This window comes from Squalius cephalus (genome assembly GCF_949319135.1).
Source record: "Squalius cephalus genome assembly, chromosome: 8".
Taxonomy (NCBI): Eukaryota; Metazoa; Chordata; class Actinopteri; order Cypriniformes; family Leuciscidae; genus Squalius; species Squalius cephalus.
The window spans coordinates 36,533,774-36,560,127 of NC_137129.1; the positions used below are offsets into that span (position 1 = coordinate 36,533,774).

Below are 26,354 nucleotides of genomic sequence, written 5' to 3' on the forward strand. Positions count from 1 at the left end.
CACTGAGGAAAGAAAGATTATCTTTCATGGATATCTTGGATGGCATTGGTGAGTAAATTATTAGGAAATCTTCATTTTGGGGTGAACTAATCCTTTAAGCCTTGTCTGTGAAACCGGGAATTACAGCCACAAATTGTAAGAGGAGGAGGAATGGCTTATGAAACACGTCCCATGTTCACTACTAAAACTGAAAGCCTGAAAAACATGCATAAATGTGTAAACATGCAAATGCATATAAACAGACCTTTGTCCTTTTTAAAGTCAAGTGCGTCTTGTTTATCAGTGACGATCTCTTTCATGTTGACAACGCTGCGATGGTTCAGTTGTCTCAGGATCTTGATCTCTCTGATGGCAGTGATGGGGAAACCCTCCTTTTCATTATCTAATCGAACCTTCTTCAATGCCACCAGCTCTCCTTTAGAAACCAAAAAAAAATAAAACATAACATCAGGCTTTCAGCACGTCTTCTCTTTTCAAACACTGTGACAGGAAGTGAGAGTTGATTTAGGCATTCACGTTTAAAAGAAGCCCCACAGTGTTGGGTTTTTTCCATGGCAAAAATATTATTGTAATAATTACTGAGAGGGCAAAGATAAGCAGAGCTTCACTAAATGATTCTGCATTTACAGTGAAGGAAACATAGCTATTAAGCAGACTACAGATAAACAACACACCTGTATCTTTGTCTTTTGCCTTGTACACCTGACCGTAGGTTCCTTCTCCAATGATGCCGATGATGTCAAACTTATCCACACAGCGCTTTCCCCAGTCAGTTTGAGTCTGCTTCCTCTCTCCATATCTCGGACAGCAAATCCTGCAATTTGACAGACTCTTGAGGAAAATCTTCCCTGATCATCACTTTCTCTTATTCTAGTATTTACCAAAATCTGATGAAGAATTCATTATATATATAAAAATTACAGTATATTTTCTTACTAGAGGTTTTTTACCCAAAATGGGAAGGAGTAAGCATTACTGAGAGCTAAACACAAGCCAGAGGGCCCTCCTGCAGAAACTCCAAATATGCCTCATCAGAAGTACATCTAGCTATCGCTGTAGCTGAACAAAAACAAGATAAAAACGCTATAAAGACAATAAACACACGACTGCCGCAATATATGGTTTATCCTAGTTCTTCAAGCCTTCTCGGGTATTTTCCTAATAGTAAACTATATTTATAATGCAATGCTATTCGACATAGCCTTTATCACTGTATAGAATAATATAAAATAACATTGTCTTCCTCATTCTATGATAAGAAGCTACATCAGCTCACAAAAGGAAGTTATTTCAAACACTCGACTAACGCTATGACGAGTTAAAATGAGTAAAAACGTTATTATGACAACAGGTTTATAAATGTTATAAACTACGCTCTTCACTAACACGCTGTGCATATATTTATTTAATAAAAAATAAAAATAAATAAATAAAATAAAAACCCACAGCCTCTACGATTTCATAATCGCAATAAGCCAAAAACGCGATTTTGGTTTAATTTCGATTAATCGTGCAGCCCTACTGCATAAGAGACTACTTTAAAAAAAAACTAAATCTTACAGACCCCAAACTTTTGAAGGGTAGAGTAGCAGAATATTAATTTTCCCCAATCGTCCTGAGAAATGCCCTGAATGAATGATGAACAGTGACTTACTTTGGTCTCTTCTTGAAGGTTGGCTGCAGAAGCGGTGGGGAAGCTCGAGCAGGGGATTGTGGGGGGGAGGGGTCTCCTCCAGAAAGTACCGGAGGGAGGGGCAACTCACTGAGAAGGCGTGTCCTGCCATCTCTTTCCTTTTCTTTCTCCTTCTCCCTGTCCTTTCGTGATGACCTATGGGAAAGACTGCTCTTCTTTGGACTGAAAAAAAGAAAAGAAGAAAAAAAACTTAAAACGGCAGCCAAAACTATCACATTTGTCTGTCCTTATTATTTAATTCAAATAGAGCAATAAATCCCAGTAACCATAGTTACTAGGGGTGGGCGATATAAGTGTAGACACGATTAACCAGTAGAAATTTGTCAACCAGTAGAGATTTTGGACTATCGTGGTTATGCTCACGTGACATTGGTGTGCTGTGTGGTCACAAAAGCGTATCATCTGCATGTGTTTTTAAGCATTGAGGTTTAAAAACAAGTGATGGTAAACTGCTGAAATGCAATAAGCAGCGAAAGAGAACTAATTTCGCTATATGCGCACGCTGTCTGAGAGATGCCCACACGAAGCCACCGCTCACAGAGCGCATGAATGCGGAGTTCTTTTTGCTGCCTAATTAGACTTGAACGGTTAAATACACATACTTGTATCAAAATGCCTGTCTTTGCAAGTATCCTCATAAGCACAGTCTTAAGTTAACTTAAACAGTTGAGAAAGAAAACACATACGTAGCAGTAATGTTAATCAAACAACAAAAAAAGAAAATCTCTCAATGCTCTTGACTGACTTTTGTCTTGCTTCAATAAGAATAAATATATATTTAATTTACACAGTGAAGATATCCAGTGTTTTTATACATGTGATTACTTTATACGATTCATGAAGGCTACTATTTCTTATTTCTAGTGCTTGAAGTTTTTCAGGTAGGTCTATTTATTTTATCACTGATTATTTACTTCAGTAAGATTGAGTTTAAATTTTTTTTTTTACATAGGCTAGTCTTAGTTTTTTGTGATATTGAAATTTGTGACAAGAATTTTCAATGGTGTAACAAATTTGAATGCTAAAAAAACTTATTTAAAGCAAAAAAAAGTAAAGAGAAAGTAGAAAGTAAGAGATTAGGCTTGCTATGATAGTCGGTGTTACACGGTTTTCAGTCACAACACCGGTTTCATCACTTGCCCACCGCGGCACCGCAAAAAAAAAAGAAGCACTATCTGTTTTTTCCTGTCACCCGTTGACTAGCATTGTATGATCACACTCTTATTAATGTGAATGCTTTTAAACCATTCAAGCATGACAAGAATAAAGAGATACAAGTCATTTAAGATGTAAGAGCGTTGTAAGTCCTGCCTATTACACACACACACACACACACACACACACACACACACACACACACACACACACACACACACACAGAAAGACGCGCGTCAGTATCGAGTTCTCTTTCGGGCTTGAACAAACCATAACACACAAATTATGCCAAAATGTCTGTTTGTCGAGTGTCCTCATAAGAGCAGTCTTAAATGATTTAAATAAATTCTTAAATGAACGAAGAGATTTGTGAGAAAATGGGACGCGTGTCAGATCGCGTCTCTGTCAGCAGCGGCTGGTCTTAAAGTGTCATTAATGTTAATCAAAGAACAAAGGTAAGAGAGTAAATCACTCAGACCCGGCGCCAGGAGGATTATTATACCGGTAAATTATAATAACTCCACATACATGTTAAACCGTTTAAATGTTAACTCTTCGTGTGCACGCTGCTAAAAATGCATTTAACATTTAAACGTGACATTGGAAGCTACCGATAATCTACAGTGTACTTTTTCCAGATACCAAGCTATAAATCCACCACCATTCATTGATGCTGGGAATACTATCATAGGGGTGGTAGGATTTTTTTTTTGACGGTTGTTTTAAAGGTACTGTACACCCACAAAGGGATAGTTTTCTCACATTTATAGCAATTTATTAACTAACGACTATGAGAAAATGTGTAATGTGGCATTTTCAACATGGCATGCAAAGGAAGGTAGATGCAAGACTGAGACCCTCCCCCAGTGGCCTGGAATAGTTCAGCTCAATCACAGAAAGCTCAAGGGTTTAGGGGGCGATTTCGGATTCAACCCATGTTCTCAATCAGTGAAAAATAAGAGGACACTGACAACGTGCTGACAGACAGGACCGAGCAGGTAATATTTAATATGAAACAAAGTCTCAACTTTCAAATTTGGTCAGTCAAAGAAAATTAAACAATAAATAGGCGTACCGTTTTGTGGCTCTTTAATGTGTCGTGACAGATTGCCTCAGTTAAAGCCAAGTTCAAATCCACCGACGTTAATCTACTAACTCTCCTGACTGCTTTGTCGGACAAAAATGGTGGATTTTGATTGGTCAGACTCAGATTGCATGTCAATCAAACTCCCTGCGAAGGATGAATTGACACTATTTTAAAAGTGAAAGTGAAGTGCACACTGCCGCACCAGCTTTTTATAAGCGATGTAACAATCTTTTGAAAAAAACAAACAAACAAAAAAAACTCTACTCGTCACCAAAGGCAAATTTGTAGAATGGCAGAACGCAGATGGAAAAGGGACAGGCTACTTGTCTCATTCCAAATGTTCAAAGACTCTAACATCATATCAGAATGCTGCCAAAAGTCTGAGAAAGCTGCTTATTTCTCGAACTTAATTGAATCCAATCACTCTAACCCAAAGGTTCTGTTTTCTGTCATTCAGTCTGTTGTTAATCCCTCTGTTAACACACTGTCTGTTGCCTCAGATGCTCTATGTGAAGGCTTCCTTAGATTTTTTTTATTAAAGTCACTAACTTACGACTTTGTGTCTGCCCTAATTTAACTGTCCCCCAATCTTGACACCTGCTTCTGGTTTTTGGGAGGTGTTTGATACTATCAACCTCCAGACACTGAAGGATGTGATTGTCAAGCTCAAACCTTCATTTTGTCCTAATGATATCACTTACCCAAGATTTTTAAAATGAATCACTGATTCGGTTGGGCCAGGTATGGTATCTCTTATCAACAAGTGTCTCAAAACAGGCTCGGTTCCTGCTAGTGGCTACGATCACTCCTCTACTCAAGAAGCCTTCACTAGATCCTTCTGTTTTTAAAACATTTCGGCCTATCTCTGACTTACCTTTCATTTCTAAGCTATTGGAGAACATTGTGCTGGATCAACTCTAGGGCTGCACGATATTGGGAAAAAAAATTACATTGCGATATTTTTTCCCCAACGATATATATTGCGATATTGCGAGCCATCAATCCAGGCTAAAGTCAATAATTACCATTCCATGTTATTAATAATTTCACTAATAAGCAAGCTTCATTACAAGTAACAAAAAGGCCACTTAATATTTTATTCCAGAAACATATTTCTCTCAGAATTCGGTGAACGTTCTACACAGGACCTAACGTTCTTCAGGTTCTAGGACCCGAAAAATTATGTTTTCTGTGCTGATTCAGTGACGCGTTCATGTAAACGGCACCTAGACCCAGCAAAAGTAATGATTAATAATATGTAAAATATTACAGTGAGACATTTTAATTGTTTATTAATAGACAAGTGTTTTCTGTAAAGATGAAGTTGACAATTACTGACTCGCGATCTTCGCAGCAGTGATCGGGAGAAATGCACTTTTCATACAGATTAATTTTTTTTTTAATGGTTCTTCTGTAGATAATAGTTATATTTCTATTTTTTTATTATTATTGTTATTTTTAGGTGTGTGAGGCGAGTAGACTACCTTTTATGCTGAGTTTCGGTTCATGGATGATAGCTTAATCTCCAGTTCAGGCGCTGGCTGCTATATTTAATTTTTAGGCTAGGCCCTATTTATTAAATCCAGAAAATTGGATAATGAAATACTGATTAAAATTAAGATAAAATTAATACAAAACGAAATTCGTTTTAAAGAAAGGCTTTGTGCTTTCTGTTTGAGGTCTCTGTGAAAGTTTTAAAGCAGTCTTTTAGTGCGGCTTTCATAACGGTCGCGTGACGCGTCCATAATGTCACGTAACATTGTTTTTTCCTCATAAATGCGAACACGAAACGACTTTTTAAAAAAAGACAACCATCCACGACTTTATAACACTCCAGCAAAGTAGCCTACCTCTTTTTGGTCAACATCCTCCTTTTTGTAGACGAAATAGGCTAGTCCCAAATAGCTGATTTTGATTTTGTTGCGGACGATCCACTTCGTCGCGCATTTTTAGCTATAGGATTGCCAGTGAATGTTGGCTGTGAGCGTGAGCGCGGCAGAGCAAACAATCACTGTGCAGGCATGCGGAACGCGTATGTCACCCCAGCAAAAAGCCATACAACACACTCGTGTTTACTGTGTGCTACCGTCCTCTTACACTATGGGTGCTACTAACGTTACCCTTCGCATCGCATGTTCCGGCGATGTGACTATCGCTCATTTGCACATCGCGATGTCGATGTTAAAACAGAATATCGTTCAGCCCTAATCAACTCCAACACTTTTTGTCAAATAATTGTATTTATGAGGTTTTTCAATCTGGTTTTAGGTCTGCTCACAGCACTGAGTCCACCCGCCTGAGAGTGCTAAACGATATTTATCTCTCCACTGATTCCGGAGATACTGTGGTTCTTGTTCTCTTAGATCTTTCATCAGCTTTTGATACCACTGACCACCCTACTCTTTTATCTAGACTTGAGTCTTGGGTGGGTCTAAAAGGTTCTGTTCTGAAATGGTTTCGGTCATACCTGTCTGACAGAAGGTTTAGAGTAAAGATGGGTAATTTCTCCAGCTCCATGGCACCACTGACCTGTGGTCTTACCACTGCTACGCTACCTCTGGGCGCTATTCTAAGGAGTTATGGCGTATCCTTTCATTTTTACGCGAACTACACTCAAATTTATATTCCAATCAAGAGAAACAACCCTGCAGCGATGAATTCTCTTCTGCGATGCTTAGAGGAGGGTAAAGCATGGCTAGCCCAAAACTTCCTCTTCCAAAATGAAGACAAGACTGAGGTCATTGTTTACGGCCCAATTGAAAACTCTGTGTATAAGTCCAGAGTTAGAGAGTCTATCGGCTTTTGAATCCCCAGGGTTGTGGAACTTAGGTGTTCTTGTTGACCAGCCTTTAAAATTTGACAAACAGATCTCATCCGTAATCAGTTCCAGTTTCTACCAACTTTGTCTAAAATCAAAGGCTTTCTCACTCCGAAAACTCTGGAAATGGCTGTTCATGCATTTATTACGTGTCGGCTAGATTACTGCAATTGCTTATATTGCGGTGTTCTTGTTGACCAGCCTTTAAAATTTGACAAACAGATCTCATCCGTAATCAGTTCCAGTTTCTACCAACTTTGTCTAAAATCAAAGGCTTTCTCATTCTGAAAACTCTGGAAATGGCTGTTCATGCATTTATTACGAGTCGGCTAGATTACTGCAATTGCTTATATTGCGGTATATCAAGTTTTCAAACAGCTCGTCCTCAGTTAGTCCAAAATGCTGTGGCCAGACTTCTACATAAGTGTCGCAAATATGACCACATCTCTCTGATTCACAAATCTTTACACTGGCTGCCAGTTCGACAGAGAATAGATTTCAAAATTCTAATCTGTTTTTAAATCTCTTCATAACTTAGCTCCTGCCTATCTCTCTGAACTTGTTCATCCCTACACTCCTTCCAGAAGCCTAAGATCCAACGACCAGGCTCTGCTGGTAGTCCCTCGCGTTAGACTCAAGCGTAGAGGGGAGCGTGCACTTGCGGTGGCAGGGCCACGACTCTGGAACACTCGCCCCTTGAGATTAGATCAGCCCCTGCTCTGTCTGTTTTCAAGTCTCTGTTAAAAACCTGTTTTCTTTAGTATATTGATCTATTCTCTAATGGTTGTTTCTACTATTTTATATTTGAGTTTGATACTATTTTGCCACTCCTGTTTTTACATTCTATATTTGAGTCTGATACTGCTTTGCTACTCTTGTTTTACTATTTTATATTTGAGTCTGATCCTGTTTTATCACTCTGTTTTTAAGGTTTCGCTTAGCTTTGCTGCTCTTATGTGTGTTTTATGTGTTGTTATGCAAGTCTTACTATATTTTAATCTGCTTGCTCTGTATAGCACTTTGGTCAGCCTAGTGGCTGTTGTAAATGTGCTATTCAAATAATAGAAGTAATATGACTGCTAACAGTGAATGGTCTGCAAAATGGTGGGTGTAGTTAGCGACAACAGCCTTTGTCAACAAAGCTATTTGCATTTAGTGTAAACAGACACCACCAGAAAATAACAGTTTGTTTTCAGCTTACATTCTCTACAGCCCAAACATGCCCACGTGCATCTGGGAAAAATATATAAATGGCCAAGCACATATGCTTTGATCATGTGACTGATCATTCATGCACAAATGGAGACAACAAACAAGTTTACTATAGCCAGTGTTCAAATACTTATTTTGGGAGTGTATACATTTTGTTGCATTAAATAAAATATCAAAGCGAATGCCATTAATTTTAAAAGGTAGCACAAACACACTTTAAGTGAAACGCATAGAAAAAGAATGATTAATGACAATCCTAATAATATTCTGCGTGACGCAAAACCTGAGGAACAGGCCAAAACAGCACCTCAAAGGTGTGATCAAATAAAGGTCTAAGGCCCAAACTAAGCTTGATTTTCTGCATCACTGCATTTCAAATTTGATCAGATTTGCAACACAAATACAGTTGTATAATCACTGTTACCACAAGTGACAAACTCTTTTCTTGGCAAACTATGGTCAGTTCAAAGTTACTTAGTTGTTTTTATACAGGTTAAATGTATACAATTAGTTTTCATTTTTATATTTACATTTTTATTTCATTTTAGTAATTTTTTTTAAATATTTGTGTTATGAGTTTGCCATTTCTTTTAGTATTACTGTTAAGTTTAATTTATTTTTATAAAACCATTTTTAGCTTTTAATTTATTTTCAGTTCATTTTAATGTTTAAATCTAAACTTATTTCAGTGAGTTGCAAAGTCAACATTTATATTTTTTATTTAGTTTAAGTTTTCTGATAAGGGGCGGGTTTAAGAAGGCTAAATTTGGGATGGGCGGTATGACAATATATATTTTGGCAATAATATGAAGAGTATTTGGCCACATTCACACAGCAGCAGAATACGGTTGTCAGTTCTGTATTTGAATCCTTAATATGGTTACGTTCACACCACAGTACGGTTTATTTATGGGAGTGACAACCGCATTCTATAACCGAACTCACACCCGTATATTTTCAGGACTCACAACCGCATTCTCGGCAAACCCGCACTGTGTGAAGGCCACTGCACTGGACAACTAGTTGTCCGTCACGTCACACAGTGTTAGAGAGCCGCTCTGCTAAGGGGTTTTGTGTGTGGTTTCGCTTTCGGTAACTTACAGAGATGGAGATATGACCTTTCTCATCTGAAGGTTTTAGATCCAGTCACTTTTCTCCACCGGAAACACAACAATTAAAGGGTACGGCTATCTTGTTTGCGCATTGAAGCTTCTGTCAGTTAATTAAGATTTGACGGATAAACTTGGGGTTCGATTGGACTCTTGTCATGTCAAAAGTGATAAGACTTCCCAGTTTTATGGACGTCGCCAACTTTGATATTACTCTGATATTGATCTTACACTGTCGCTATGGTTACTGGTAAGAGAATAAAGGCTTGACTCTCATTGCACGCTCATACAAAGTATTCGAGACGCTGCTATAAGTTGCTGTGTGAACGGGACATTTCGAGACTCAGATCTGTAAGTAAACGAGGTTGTTAATCCCAAAAATGTACATTGTGAACGTAGCCTATATCGTAGCCTATTTCATAGCAGATAAAAAGAGGGACGTGACTGATGTTAAAAAGAGTTAAGCACAATAAGCCATGATTAAAAATGCACACTCACGCTGACTCACACACATGAAGCGTGCGCACAGAAATCCGCCTCTCTTAAGGGCCTTTCACACTGAGTGCACTTAAGCAACGTGAATGTACGTTGCGATAACATTCCTGAATAGACACAATAGATCCCTATGGAGCTATTCACACCGGGCGCGATCAATCGCAGCGCGACAAAGCGAGATTTTTGTTTTCGACCATAGTGTACATTTTTTCCCCCATTGATGACATGAGCAGTCCAATTAGATTTGAGCTTACCCGAGCCGCTGCTGTTGCACAAAAGTGTGAGAGTGGTGGCGCTGTTTTGAAAACCTGAAGAAAAGTATTCCGGAAGAGAGAAGAGAATGGATGTTGGGTGTTATTGGTGTCTGAGAACAGATTTATTCTTACATGTTTTTTATACAGATGATCATTTCTATTCATTTTCCACTGAATTATGCGGTCTGAAGAGCTTGAACCAGCGAACAGAGCGCTGTTTTCTTCCGTCCGTGTCTGTTAGGAGTCAGAGAGCTCATTTGCTTTAGAGCTGTCAATCATATTATGTGATTATAATTCCTGCCCTTCCAAATGACGACGTTGTGTTCATTTCCGCACGGTTCCGCACAAACAACTAAGAGAAACGTTTCTACAGATGAAACATGAAGAAAATTTTATAAGATTACAACGATATATATGCTATGTATGTGTTTTTCATGTGGCTCGGGGTATTTTTATAACAATAAAGAATGAGAAATGCGTACATGAGACATGCTAAACAGGTGTACCATTCAGTTTATTATAAAATGCTACAAATAATGCATGTCTGCCTAGCGAACAAGAATAAAGCCAAATGGGAACTACAAGATACATACACCCCTGGTAAATATGATCCAAGATGGCTGTAAAAATGAATCTACATTGGTTATCCTTTTGTTTTTTCCATTCAAAAAGTTCGCAAAAATCTAACCTTCCATTGATGTAAAAGAATTGAAAGTAAAAAAAAAAAAAAAAAAAAAAAAAAAAAAATCACATTATGAAAACAAATGTTCTCCAAAACACGTTGGCCACAATTATTGGCACCCCTAGATTTTTTTATGAGTAAAATATTTTTGAAGTATATTACCATTTATATTGACATTTTCTAGCACACCAGGGTGAAGTATAAATATGAAGAAACACAAAGGCCAAATTCCCTTAATCACCCATCACAATGAGGAAAACCAAAGAATATAGTTCTGATGTGCATCAAAAGATTGAGCTTTACAAAATATAAAGTGGCTGTAAGAAAATGGCTAAAGAATTGAAAATTCCCATTTCCACCTTCAGGGTAATAATTAAGAAGTTCCAATAAACTAAAGATGTTATGAACCTGCCAGGAAGAGGACGTGTGTCTATATTGTCTTAATGCACAGCGAGGAGGAGAGTTTGAGTGGCCAAAGACTCTTCAAGGATCACAGATGGAGAATTGCAGAGATTAGTTGAGTTTTGGGGTAAAAAAAAACAAACAAAAACAAAAAAATTATATATATATATATATACACACACACACAAAATCAACCCCTACATCACCACATTTCTCTCACCAACTCTTTCATCCAAAAACAAACTCCAGTATATTCAGTTGTCAGACACGACTGGAACTTCAAACAGGACCTGCTTCTGTGGTCAGATGAAACTAAAAAAGCTTTTTGGCAGCAAAACCACCAGATGTGTTTGGTGCAAACGGGGATAAAAAAAAAAAAGTACCCCATGCCCACTGTTAAATATACAACTGGATCTTTAATGTTGTGGGCCTATTTTTCTGCTGGAGGTCCTAGACATCTTGTTCAGATACATGGTATCATGGATTCTAGCAAATGCCAATATATTAGAAAAAATCAAAACCTGACGGCTTCTGCTAGAAATCTTATAATGGGCCGTGCTTGGATCTTCGATCAGGACAACGATCCAAAACAAACATCAAAATCAACACAAAAATGTGTCATTGAGCACAAAATGAAGCTTCTGCCATGACCGTCCCAGTCCCCAGACCTGAACCCTACAGAAAATAAGATCTGGGAATCTGAAGGATCTGGAGAGATTCTGTATGGAGGAATGGTCTCTGATCTCTTGTCGGGTTTTCTCCAAACTCATCAGGCATTATTAGGAGAAGACTCAGAGCTGTTATCTTGGGAAAAGGAGGTCGCAAAAAGTATGGAATAAAAGAGTGATAATTATGGCCAACATTTTACTTCAATGAAAGGTTAGATTTTTTATTTTATTTTCTAAATGAAAGACCAAAAGGATATACAATGCAGATTTATTTTTACAGCCATCTTTGATCATATTTACCAGGGGTGCCAATAATTCTGACTACAACTGTACATGAGGAAAAATCCATTCTCGGTCAGCGCCACCTATTGTGCAGGCTTGAATTAGCTGAAGGCAATCAATCATTTCATGTTCAGTGTAAACGCTCCGTTTGTCAGCTTAGCTTCGTCGTGTCATGCTCAGTGTGAAAGGGCCTTCAGACAGTACCAAATCCCAAATTCAGTTCTCTTTCATGGCTTATTGCACTTAAATGGTGAAATACACACACACTTATGTTAAAATGCCCCTTGTGTGGAATATTCACAAACATAGTCGACTGTCTTAAATAAACATAAACAGTTGGGCAAAAACCAGATATGTATCAGTATATTCAGGGGGTATTCAATTCAAATTCTACGAGGTTCGATCTCTGTATTTCCTTCCCAGCTGAGGTCCGGACAATACTTTTATTGGAACTCTTTTCCATCTGGGCAGCAGTAGCACTTTGTAAGTGAAAATTAAAAAAAAACTAAACAAAATATTCATCAGAGATAAGGATATTGGGTCCCGAGAGCCAAAGCAGTGGTGTGTCAGAATTAAAAAAAAGTAATATTTCATCAGTTGAGCCCAATTGGATATGAATATTTAAAGGTAAGATGAGATCAGATGTTTTATTTGGCTATTATTATTTTTACATTTATGGCGCTTTTCCACTACACAGTACCAGCTCGCCTCGGCTCACCTTGGCTTTGTTTGGTTTTCCACTGTGTAAAAGTTGTACCTGTACCTGCTTCCAGGTACTTTTTTTCGTACCACCTCCGGCGAGGTTCTGAGCGAGCTGAGGCGATACTAAAATGTGACGTGAAAACACGGCAGACTGCTGATTGGTCAGAGAGAATCGTCACTATTCACTGTGTCATCATTGCACGTGCCAGACAGAGTATCCTGAATAAAAAACAGCAAAAACAAAAACATCCAAAAACAGCATACACTTGATTTCCTCCATTGTCCTGTGTGTGTGAGTAGCGGGTGCCTCGCGTAGAAGATTAAGTCACGGCAGTTTCCTGCGGCGTCGTTATGACGACCAGGTACTATTGTGGAGGTACTATCTGCAATGGAAAACCGAGAGAAAAGCGAGCCGAGTCGAGTCGGTACTGGTAATGGAAAAGCGCCATTAGACACTAGGGCTGGGAGAAAAAAAATCAATTCACCTAACTATCACATTTTTTTTTTTTTACGTTTCTAAAATAGATTTAGAATGGACTTTATTTTCGTCCTTGCTTGTAGATGAGGTTGACAGAAGTTAGACACTTTCGTTCCAACAGAGGATGAAATGTGTCGTTATCTATGAGTGTTGAGTGACGTAATATCCCAACTGAAAGCACTGAAAACCCCTCGCGCTATGCTGAGAGAGAGATAAGACAATAGAGCTGCACGATTCATCTTTAACGATTCAACACCCAATGCGATCTTCTTCCAATTTGTCTATTAAACCTTTGACAAAATCATATCGCAACATTCAAAGCTGTGTTGGTGCTGCCGCTGACCCAGAGAGTGTCGTCATGAAACAGCTTCACAAACAGTCTTTTCAACCTTATAGTATCATTATTTCTGTGATGCAATAGTTAAAATTATCATAGAAAAACTTGGATAAAAGTTTAAAGTTCAAATATAAACACTGATGTCTACGATAGCGATCAAAATCAGCTTTTGATAGAAACTTGGTGCCTAAAATAACGCATTTATCGATTACATTGTTTCGCCACAAGTGACTGTAAAATTTTTTTATTTGTTATTGAATCATTTATTCAAGAGAATGTAGTAGCCTACTGTATGATGCTTCTGAAATAAAAGTCAGAAAGATGTGATGATTTGTTTTTGTAAATATGACTCATCTTATACATCATGTACAGTCTGTATAAGTGTATGATTTAACTTTTCCCGATGGTCTAGTGTTAAAAAAAATTGCAATATAGAATCGCAATACTTAAAAAAATACAAAAAATAAATCGCAATACATATCGTATCGGCACCCAAGTATCGTGATAGTATCGAATCGGGAGATAGGTGTATCGTCCCAGCCCTATTAGACACCAATGTTTGGCAGAAGGGTTAGTTATTAAACGTAATAAACTGTAAAAAAGATCTCAATGCGGTGCTCACTGGTCACGCTGTCTGACACACAGCTGAAGTACGTGCACAGAAAGCAGCGTCTCAGCATGCGATCTCTTACCATCTCTTTCAAATCTTATTGCACTTGCATGGTCGAATACATACACAATCATGTGGCATCATGTGAAGTATTCATGAAACAGTCAGTTATGTCTAGTAGGGCTGGGCGATATGGCCAAAAAATCATATCTCTGTATTTTTTTGGTTAAATGGCGATATACAATATATATCTCGGTACTTTCTACGTTTTTCTATTTGGATAAAGAAAATCTGTATTTATTTACAATAAAATAAAATAAAATATTTCACATCCTGCCCAATTATATCCTACAAACAATGTTGATATTGAAGGATATGGAAACAAATATAGTGAATGTAATGTAGGCTATGCAATATATGTGCAAAAAGGTGGTTAAAATCACATTACATTCTAATATTGTAACATTACAATCTAAAGACAAAAATAATGCTTTTGTTTCTAAATTGACTAAAGGCTAAACTAAAAATGGAAATAAAAACAAAAGCACAAACTAATTATATTAGCCTGCATTTGATTACCCCATTATAATGGTCACTTTCATAAAAAATATACTTGTAGGTTTAAAATTCCACATATGGCACATTTATTGTCTCCAACAACAAATATTTTAGCAATATGTATATTTTAGTCAGAATTATTGTGCTATTATTCTATTGAGCTCCGTCTGTTTGGCGCTCATTCACGGAAGCTTGAATTTTAGCGGAGATTCACTTGCAGAAGGCTCGTCCTCTCCTGACATTGAAATGGACATATCTGTTTGACTTTATAACATTTACAGATGTAGAATATACCTGTGAAATGTAAGTTAAGCTCTGAGGAAAGCACCACATCTCAAACGCATTAAACAGTGCAAGTATTTATCTGTCAGTCAGCAACAGTATCTGTTAGATCTGTTTAAAACTTAACTATATCTTACCAGTTTTATTTTGAAGCCCTTAATATAAGCTTACGTCATGTTTAGGATAAATTGTAATTGTACTTTCACTGCAGGAGCTCACACTGCGTCCTCAGCTATTTTTCAGATGTTCTCGTATCAAACTACTGTACGATATAAACGGTATTGCCTCATTCCATATCGTTAAAAAAAAAATCATACAAACTCGATATACCGCCCAGCCCTAATGTCTAGTGAAAGTAAACAGTTGGGTGTAATCCGGATGTGTATCAGCATAATGGATTTGTGCGTTTGGTCTTAAAGTGACAGAAGCCTAATTAACCTGATTTGACCTGTCTGTGTCTAACCAAACAAAAGACAAAATAACTTGCTGCTCTTTAATGAATAACTTTTGTAGCTCTAATAAGAATAAATGTATATTTAATTCATATAGTGAAGAATACATGCATTATTTTTTACATTTGATTATTCCATTTCTGTTCCATTTCGAACCATGTTAAATAAATTGAACTTGATTTCATTTAACATTAGGGCTGTCGCGGTGAAGGATTTTCCCTTGCGGTAATTATGAGTGGCTCAATAGCGCGATATGCGGTTTTACCGCATTTATTAATTTATTTTGATTTATTTGTTGCTATATAAATAAGTGTTACGATGTGGTCAGCATGCACAAAAACGAGTACATTTTCAGTAACCAGTAAACCGAAACTAAACAGTGTATCTGCGCATTGAAAGCCTGTCACTCAGCGCGCAGTTGTTACAGCAACGGACTGTCTTTGAGTGAGTCATAAACATTCAACAACACGTTCAAAAACGCTGATTGATTCATTAAAAGATAGTAATGAAACAAGGTTAATTATTTTTAACTTTGAGCTCCACTTTTCAAGGCTCAGCTGACCAGCAATGCGTTGCATAGGTAACGCTGAAGCTTCACTTAATAGAGACAAATGGCATTGATTCAATGCGTGACTCACTGAGTTTTGTTTCCCGCGACCGCGAGTTCCTCGCGCTGTGGATGCTGACCAGCGCTGTCGCTGATGCCATTCATGGTAAATACCCTTTATTTTAAACGTTAAAAGGATGACAGGACAAATATTTAACTTTCCTTGTACACGGCAACCTTTTCACGAATATGACTTGACCTCAAAGACAGACGCAGGTAATCGCACGCGCTCAGTCGATCTCTCTCATTCACTGTCTGTTTAGGCTTACGTGCAAATCCACGAAGCCTCTGTACAAATCACCATGATAAAACCATGATCACCACGTCTTATTATCATTATTAACTTATTTAACATTCAATACACATGCACGAAGTTCAAAACAAGAAGGGTATAGCCTTATGAAAAAAGAAAACACGCGAATATCGCGGTTGCTGCGGTAACTTGAATTCCTCTGCGGTTGGCTTGTCAGTAGCGCGGTACTGCGATATTGCGGTTATCGCGACAGCCCTATTTAACATGAAGTAATGAAGTAATTAATGAAGTAATAAAGTAATTAATGAAGTAATTTACATTCATTTAAGTTGACATTAAGTACCTGGAAAACTTAGTTTAATTCATATTTTGTTATACTGAATGTGTCCTATTGTTTGTAATTTACATCTTTGTTCTTATTTTTAATAACAAAAATAACTATATCGTCATATATATCTTTATTGTGAAATAAAATTTCTCATATTGTGAAATAAGATTTTGGTCATATCATCCACATCTATTTCGGAGTATTTTCTCCTTAAAACTGCAGTGTACCAAAGACAGTCTCAAAAACGCGGTATGAATCAGCCCACTTTCCCACCATGACAAACATGTAACATGATTTTCAAAGCATTTCCAAGAATGCTGATTTTTAGAAGGCAGCTGACTGACTCGCGTGGCGAACGGGAACATGGTTTGTGTAACATTAGCATTACATTATTAGCTGTTTGACACCATAGTCAAGCCAAAGACTAATCATATAAATTACTGCTATATGTCCGACATTGGAGAGTGATACATAAAAACGCATTAGCATTCTGATGCATCGACTTGTAGACGAGCCTGTATAATTCTCTCTTCATCTTTTTCTGACTGAATTAAACCAATATTTCCACTTGCCATTGCGTAACGTTTACTACAGTCAAGTTGATTTAATTTGTATCTTTGTATTCCTCCTATTTTTTTTGTATTATTTGCTTCTTTTAGCAATTATTTGCCTTAATAACTAAAATTAAATAACAAAAATAGCTATATCATGATATAAATATTGCCCACCGCTAGACTAAATGTTTGGAGAAGTCTACCACCCTCTTGAGCACTGAAGTTTGTTACCGCCAGAGCAATGCGAGAGCATGGCAAAATGCATTTGCAATGTGTTGGCCAATTACGCATGTCTGCATTTGCAGGACTCACCTGTCCCTGCAGTCTCCCAGAAGAACCGGCGGCAAGGGAAGAGGTGGAAGTGTTGATGTCTTCATCACGTGTGCGGGACTTTGTGTAGATTTCTGCGTGGGGCTTTTGGAGCGAGAAGAAACAGGCGTCACAGTCGCTGAGGGTGGAGGAGCTGGCGGAGGGCTGTTTAGAGGAAGAGGAGGAGGTGATGAGAGAGGAAGAGGAGGAGGAGAGTGCGCCGGGAGAGGAGGAGGAGATGAGAGAGGCAGCGGAGGAGGACTGGATAACGGGAGAGGGGGTGGAGGAACCACAGCGGGCTCCTCCGCAGTAACAATGTCTGGAGGTGGGGAGGGCGGTCTCTGAGGCTCAGGGGGCGGGGCCGTCTCTAGTGGCGGCTCAGTGATTTTCACCGGTGTATTTGCCACATTGGAAGTGTTCAGGCGGAGAGAGGGCGAGTTCTTGGCGGCGGCCGCCTGGCGCTCTTTCTTTCTTCGCGTCAGCTCGGCTCCAAGGCTGGACGTGATCGGCAAACGTGAAGACGAAGGGGAGCGGCTGCCTGGGTGACCGCTGTGGGAGGAGCCTCCGCCGGATCCTCCGGAATATAAAGAATGTTTCTTAGTGCGAGAACGGGAAGAAGAGCGGCGAGAGGAGTAGTGAGGAGAACGGCTCCGGGAACGCAGAGAAGGCCTGGGGAGGAGAAACAAGAGAAATGTTTTAAAATCAGACATGTGAACTTGCTCAAATCAACTTCATGTCGACGGACAATAAATGCAAACTTTGTCAGAATGAAAACATCTCTAAATTCATCTCTTTTAGAGCATGACCCTCAACCAGTCTAATTAAAACAGAAGACGCAACAGAAATGTTTCCATATTTTGACGTACAACCAAGTGTAATAGATTAAATGAAATACGGAACGTCTAAATAGTTTAGCAGTGCTGAAATCAGTGACCGGACGGACGTAACAAAACAAAACGTTTAATTAGCGCTTCTCTGATGAAATTCTTCGATTTTGATGGTTCAGTGTCTATTTCATGCGCACAACATGGATAAGCTACAACAGTTACTTAGAGACTGTGTAGTGACTGACAATATTAGCCTAATTTCTTGATTTTTATCACTAATGATCTGGTTTCTTAAATCTAAAATCTTTTAGTCTGGGCTTTTTTCTGTTGATGCGTGAACAAAATTTCACATTTGGGCTTTGTAACTTTTAATATGAAGCAAAGTGTCAACTTCCTCCAAAAATTCTGTTGATTTTATAGCGAAATTCAAACAATAAATGTCATTTTGGCGCACTTTTATACGGAGTGACAGATCACTGTAGCCTCAGTTTAAGTGGCAGCACGGATCAAGAGCACATGAACCGATCATCTCATCTCCACTAGTTACAGCACGGAATAAACGTGGGCGAACAAACACCAGAAGGTATGTGGAAAGATACTGTACATTACAGAAATGAATCCCATCTCATGTAATCGCTCAATCAGTGTAGGCGACACAATGTCACTTAACGTTAGATTTACATCAAGAAAGTCCATAAATCCATAAAATCATTAGTTAGCGAGAAGAAGAGCATTTTACTAAATATATGCACTGTATTACACATTCATTATATTTTTAATTAACCCGTTAGTGATGTCTTCATTATTTAATGTACATTTAAATAAATCTTTCATGAAAACAAGTTATTAACAGTGTATTGTCATTTAAATGTTTATATACACGTAATACGCAATTACGTTGAAAAGGTCACGTTTGACGTGTTTACAAATGTGCGGAAGGAGGACCATATACACATATTCAAATGTATTTGTGTCAGTTTATTGTTTAAAATGCCCATTTCGTGTGCGTATCCTGGGTGCTTTAATATTAAAAAGCCTAAAAGAAATTTTTCTTCAGGACAGAAATTTTTCAAGCGTGGCCTTTTCAACGTAATTGCGTATTACATGACGTCACGAACGCGCATCACAGAACAGAGCAAGGCGAGCATTTGTCCTTATAAAACTTAAACTTTTTTATTTATTTTTGAAATGACCGATTGTTTCGCTAGATAAGACCCTTATTCATCGTCTGGTATCGTTTAAAGCCCTTTGAAGCTGCACTGAAACTCTCATTTGGACCTTGAACCGTTTGGGTCCCATTGAAGTCCATAATATGGGGAAAAATCCTGGAATGTTTTCATCAAAAACCTTAATTTCTTTTCGACTGAAGAAAGACAGACATGGACATCTTGGATGACATGGGGGTGAGTAAATTATCAGCAAAAGTTTTTTTAAAAGTGAACTAATCCTTTAACAAGTTAATATAAAACTTCCTAATGAGCAGTTTAAATGTGTTCAACTCAGTTTTAGCTCTCTGAGTGATGATTATTAAATAATTAAAATATAAGTTTGAATAATTCATTATTTATTTTTGGTTTCAGTTTCCAGCCAAGTGCAGCCTGAATTTTCAGTTTTGTTGCATCCCAGTAATGGATTATCAAGAAAAAACTTGGATCTACGCATGGTTTTGTGGATTGGATTTGAGAACTAGGCGCTGTACTCAAGTGCAGGCAGATGAACATGAGCTTTCAGCACAAGGGGTTTTAGCAGACTAAATGATAAGACAAATCCTGAATACATCAGCAGAGACAAGTTGGTTGTTTCACTGGGAGATTGAGTAATGACATTTTATTAAACATTACAGGTATTTTTTAAAAATAAAACATGCACGGATAAATTGTTCACAATATCTATAGCACTAATTTAGAAAATAAATAGGGTGGATTTTCATTTCATACTGACTTTTATAATAGCCGATAATACAGTAGTCAACATTAGAAGTGGATCAAAACCTTTCAAAGTTTTTTGATGTCTTAGAACAACTTCTATGTTCCACTTCAAATGTTGACTACTATAGATACATAGGCTTTTAGTTAATGAAATATGCTGTCACTTTTGGTGTTTTTTGTGGTGCTATCGATGTGTCGCTAAAAATGTTGCCCTTTGAAAAATGCTTTGTAAGCTCACCATTTAAAAGCAGGTGAGCGCTGGTCACTTGAAGGAGCAGCTGGCAATAAGTTGCCATTATAAAAACTGCAGAATTACAGTAACCTAACTCTAAATCGTATGGCAAACTGTGAACATTTTAATTCTGTAACAGAAAAAACAATTAGAACCATTTGAGTATTTAAACGAGCTAGAGTTGTTCATATGTGAGCAATCAAATGTACATCAAAAACACCTTTTCTCTTAAGCCCCGGGACTGATCCCGGCATCTATCCCGGGATGTGTTTACTTTCACACATAAGGCAGTCTAGCAATGTTACGGCAATTTCCCGAGATCAACGCGCTGTGTGAAAGGGGCTTTATTTACACATATTTTCCACAATGCACAGAACCTGGCAGAGTAGGTGCAGTTCTGTGCTTCATAGATAATGGTGGTGATAAGTAAATTAAAGCCTGCAAGGGAAACCTCAGCTAAATATAGGGACATCCCGCGTGACGTCACGACATTTGGAGCAACCATTTTGACGGAATAGAAAATGCTAAACCGCCGGTGATACTCATAGACAGTATAAACAGAGACGGGCTCTGGTATAAACTACATTGATACTGCAGCTCGTCGCGATATTCTATCATGCCCGAGCGATGCTGTGCAGTTGGATGCGATCAGATACGTGATCATACAAAAGGAATAGGCCTATCTTTATACCGTATCCCGAAAGAAACAAAACGGAGAAACAAGTGGTTGGCGGCAATATACAGGCAAAACGCTGATGGTGGTGCTTGGCTTCCAACTGTTTGTGATATAAGGTACAAGAAAAAAAATGTAAACAAATAATAAAAGTGCATGTAAAATATACAATAAAGTTGAGATGAAATTATACAAGGTTACTTGACTTTTTATGTCTATTCAGTTGTTTTTGTAACATGTCCATGACAACCGATAGCCTGCTTTTGTATGCTTTTAATGAAGCTCTGGTGTAGCGTGATGGGAAGTGAATAAGGTAACGTCAGCTGTAAATGTCACCGAACTCAATGTCAGGAAGTTTTTCTACACATTAAATGCCTGTAAAAAGAACTTGCGGTGCTTCATATGGATCTATGATTCCTATCTTCCTCTTGTATACTTGATATATATTTTTGTGATGCTAATAAGTGCGATGACATGACGTGAAGAGTTAGCTGAAGCTAATAATAGTGGTGGGGGAAAACTCGATTCTGTTCAGTATCGAGATATTTTGCGCACGCAATTATATCAATACTGTAGCGCAAAGTATTGCAATATTTAGGCTAATTATAAAACAATTATACTAATAATTATATTATTAGTATAATAATATACTCCCTAATATATTACCCACCCCTAATAATAGATCTATTGCCATTAGACAGTCCATAGACAGTATAGCCAATGTGAGTAGCTGACGGATGTATACGTCAAAATGGCTGACACACGGCTAGGGGTCACGTGACTGGGAGATCCCTATAGACCTGCAATACAGGAATTATGGCATGTCGACATTAGAGTGAGATCTCGGAGTAATGAGCAACAGCATTTTTCATACTTACGAAACTATGCAACTTTAAACACTGAAAAGCTGACAGTACAATGCACAAGAGTTTTCATATGAAGACGTGCTTTAAAAAAATAAAATAATAATTAGCACTGAATATCTAACTGATATCACAGTAATAACATTACCTGCTGCAATACATTCACAATTACTAAGTGAAATGTACTTTGGTCAACTAAGATTGTTTTAATTGTGCTTTATAAATAAATTGAACATTGATAGTTCACCTAAAAATTATTTTTTATTTTTTTATTTCTCACCCTCATGTTGTTCCAAACCTGTATGAGTTTTTCTTCTGTTGAACACAAAAGATGATATTGTGAAGAATGTCGGTAACCAGACAGATGATGGTAGCCATTGACATCCATATAGTAGTTGGTCAATGGCTGTCAACTGTCTGGTTCCCAACATTCTTCACAATATCTTCAGTTCTTATGTGTTCAACAGATACAGGTTTGGAACAACATGAGGGTGAGTAAATGTATGGGTTAACTATCTTTAAGGTATCATCTATGCTAATAATCAGGCGGTGAGATTTTTACACAAGCAAAACACATTTCTTTAAAGATAAACAAACAAAAATTGTGGCACTCTCTCAGCACAATGTATACAGCCTAATGAATTTCAACTAACTTACCTGTCAACCTGTTAGTTTAAACAGTATGATGTGAATAATAGTATTATAACTTAAACACCGAGGTCACGTTTGCAATGACATGCATTACATCTGGTCAGATGCATCCTTTCTTTAAAATAAAGCTCACTGATTTTGACATTTCCAATGCAATAACGTACGTGTGTCAATATGATGCACATGTCAGATGTGTGAACCGAAGAGTGTTTTACTCACCTGGACACTGGACTGGTGCTGGATGAGCGTCGGTTGCCGTAGGGACTTCCAGGTGAGTGTTTTCTGCTCACATACGGACTTCCATCCTTCTCAGCGCTTGAAGACCTCCTTCTCCCGTAGGGGCTCTCGGACCTCTGCCTGCTCCGCCTGGGCGGCTCCCTGTACGGGCTCGGGCTCGCAGCCCTGCGCCTGGAGGAATAGCTGTTCTCGTGTTCCGCAGTGGAAGGACTGTCCGCTCCACTTCTCCTGGACTGGCCCTTTCCTTTAGGGCTCGACTTGTGGCTCTTGGCGGCTTTGCGATGACTGCGGTCCTCCTCATACTCCTCGCTCCTCCGCTTGTCTTTACGAGACTTTGATGATCGGACACTTTCCTTGCTGATGGAGGAGGACGCGGAGGAGGCGCTGCTCCCGAGGCTGACCGCGGACTGCACCGCACCTGATGAGGGAGGGTCAGCGGCCTTCTTAACGTTACCACCGGACTCACCGGGGCGTCTGGATGTAGACGCAAGGCACGCGGCTGGGCTTGACTTCTCCTTGGCCTTTTTCCGGCTCTCTTTGCTCGCTCGCTCCCGGTCCTTGCTGCTTTTCTTTCCGCTTTCAGCGCTCTCTGCAGACTCCCTGACCCGATTCGGGTCTTTGGACTTCTTGCGGGAGCGCTTGTGTTTATGAGCCCGGTTCTCTTTGGCAACCCCCGCCTCGCCGTAGTCCGACAGCTCTAGGCGTTCGGCGTCGCCGCTCCTCGCCGGTTTCCCGGTGGCGGGGGAGTCCAGGAACGTGTCCGAGTCGGAGCTGATGTCGTCGTACTCCACCAGAGGCTTGATGGCGCCCACTGCTGGCGGCGCGGCGGCAGCGCACACGGAGCCGGGTTCGGCCTCGTGTTTGGACTTGTTTCGTTTGTGCTTGGAAGAAGTGGACGAGCTCGTCGTTTTGGTGGGATGCCGACCGGGGCCCGCGTGCACAGGCTGACCGTCCTCGGCGGCCGCCTGCAGCTGCTGGTGATGATACAGCGATTCAGCCTTCCTCTTGGTCCCATGCAGGCGGTCTGATCCAGGCATACCTCTGTCCTCCGGAGACGTGGACCTATGTGGTCAAGACAGCACATGAACAGCAGAAATCGCTCAGTATTGGGTAAAAGTGTGAAATCTTGCCAGACGAAAGAGTCGGATCGAAGCAAAACAAAGATGCGCACGCGATTTAATGCGCATAGGTCGTTATCCACAACTTATCCCCGGTCCCGTGGCGTCTTTGAATCGCGTCCAAATATATCCAATCCGAGAGTACAAATTCAACAACAAAAAAATGATTATTTTTAAACGATATGTCTTTCACGATGGCATCACTGGTTGTTTGTTTCCAGGGCGCCTCAAGCAGCGCATTGCGCTCGCGCCTCTCGGCTAGCTTTAGCTAAGCTAGCGTCCCTCGAAAAGACAAAAAGAAAGAAGAAAAATACAGGATGTCCTTGTTTTAGATTGTTTATCCTTGTTCGATATCAAAGCCTAAACAGATGTTTAGCTCTCCTTGCACACGGTTTCTGAGCTTTGAAGCAGTAAAGCTCGCTCTGAAGGGATATTGTCCCACATAACTGAAAATAAAACTTGACCCGCTTGCTTCTTGTTCACATATTCGCTTTAATGTTCAGTGTAAACTCTCTGTAGTTTCATATTCATCGCAAATTATCACATATTTATGTGTTAAAATTGATTCCAGTTCACTTAAGCGGCTCTGGAAAGAGACCAGACCTAGAAATTGGGCGATGTTCGTGGATATAAAACCCTCCACGGCCCTTAATTCAGAGAGAATTCACTTCATCCATTACAGCCAAAAAATTATGCGCAGCCTCTTCTGCGCATGTGCGGTTTAAGCCCATCCCACGGAAAAGGAAATACCAAAGGCAACACCATTTAGAATAGAATGTATTATATATAACGCACTTTCGCATAAATAGATGATTTCGTAGGTAAATAGTGAAAATTAAGCAGGAAGTTTATTGTTCACCTATAAAACCGCCTTGTTAACCTGCTTCTGTAGAACAAGATCGCTGTCAATCTTCATGGTAACTGGGCGACAGCCAATGAAAAGAGGCAACTGTACCCCGCCTTCAATCGCGCTTCACTTGAGCTGGACTTTGCTCACCTTTTGATTCCTTAGGTTTAAATGTATTCAATTTATTATGTAATAATACATTGATTTAATACGTTTAATAATAATAATATATAAGACAAAATAACAATACAATACCGACACTATTATGTTATTGTAGCACGTGTAAAGTTACAGACTCTCCCTTCGTAAACAAGCAACAACCAAAGCAAGAGGCCTTTAAATGTTTATGCCAATTATACCTCTCCACATTATGAATATGGATTATTATTATTTTTTTAAGTATAACATTTTTATAATATCACAACAATCGCCCGATCATATAAAGAACTACGTTATTTAAATAATATGCTGTTGAATAAATGTAATTTTGCAACAACTATGGTTATATTATCCTTGTGTAATAAATAAATTAATTAAGGGCAGTATAATTTCACCTTCGTACGCATTCATAAACGGCGAATGTTTGCCGAGTTCGCAGTTTCCGTTTTGTAGTTGAATAACAGTTGATCAATTTGCTGTAGTTATCCGTATATTTTCCAAAAAGCTCGGTATTTTCACATGTCAACGTCGCGCATAGATGACGTCAGAGTGCGAGTCCACTTCTCCAACAGTGATTACAATTCTTTTAAAGGCTGTTACATTTATAAAAGCAAAATCTGATGTGATAATGATCACTTCATACATTGCTATTACATATACATTGCCTATTTTACATACATATTAGCCTACATAATTGGTAAACTCTACAATATGGGTAGGCTACAAAATGTCCCCACAAAGATGGCAATATCCAAAATATATTTGTTCTATCCCTGTTCTTGTGGGGACATTTTTTGCATGTCCCCACGATGAAAACGGCTTACAAATCAATGATGTTTTTTGAAAATGTAAAGAATGTTGAAAGATTTCTGTGATGGATTTTGGGTTAGGAGATAAATATACTTGTACAGCATGCGCGTGTGCGTGTGTGTGTGTGTGTGTGTGTCAAAGAGTTTTTATTAATAAGGGGCATTCCTTAATGATAATTTTCTTAGTTTTGTAAATGATGGCATGAAAACACTTTATGATTGTTCATTCCTAGAACACAGGTGCAATAACTCTCTCTAAAAACATGTAGTACCTTAAAGTCTTTATTGGCAGCATTTCTCATTGATTTGTGTTTAAACATATCAAAGAATAGTGACTTTAGGATGGTTAGTACATGTACTGACTATCAAGAAGTTGTATGCAGTCAATATGGGGGGATGTTTGTGTCTGAAATAAAATGTGGGAGATGAGCAAGATTTCAGTTTAATGGAGCATTTCATTTTACCATCCTTCTGAATAAAACAATAGAAACCATCACAGACATTCTAATGGTTTCCGCTAAAAATACCATTACAAAAAGTACGAACCATCAAAGCGTTAACCATTAAAACCATCACCTAATGGTTTCAGTAGCAGTGTTGCCAAGTTTGCAGGTTTCCTGCAGAATTGTTTGTTGTAATTGTAATTCACTGAAATGCATGTATTGAAATATTATACATTCAAC

The 26,354-nt window shown here is 38.7% G+C and overlaps 1 protein-coding gene across 1 annotated transcript in view; it reads right to left on the reverse strand.

Annotated features, from left to right (window-relative positions):
- cdk12 (cyclin dependent kinase 12) overlaps nucleotides 1-24,566 on the reverse strand; it is a 32,603-nt gene extending 8,037 nt beyond the window's left edge. The window contains exons 1-5 of the mRNA XM_079878545.1: nucleotides 22,721-24,566; nucleotides 17,331-17,996; nucleotides 1,655-1,855; nucleotides 675-814; nucleotides 245-415 (exon numbers count right to left, since the gene is read on the reverse strand). Coding sequence (XP_079734671.1) covers nucleotides 245-415; nucleotides 675-814; nucleotides 1,655-1,855; nucleotides 17,331-17,996; nucleotides 22,721-23,775 — 2,233 coding nt within the window. The 5' untranslated portion in view covers nucleotides 23,776-24,566. The remainder of the gene's footprint in view (nucleotides 1-244; nucleotides 416-674; nucleotides 815-1,654; nucleotides 1,856-17,330; nucleotides 17,997-22,720) is intronic.
- Nucleotides 24,567-26,354: the final 1,788 nt, after the last annotated feature.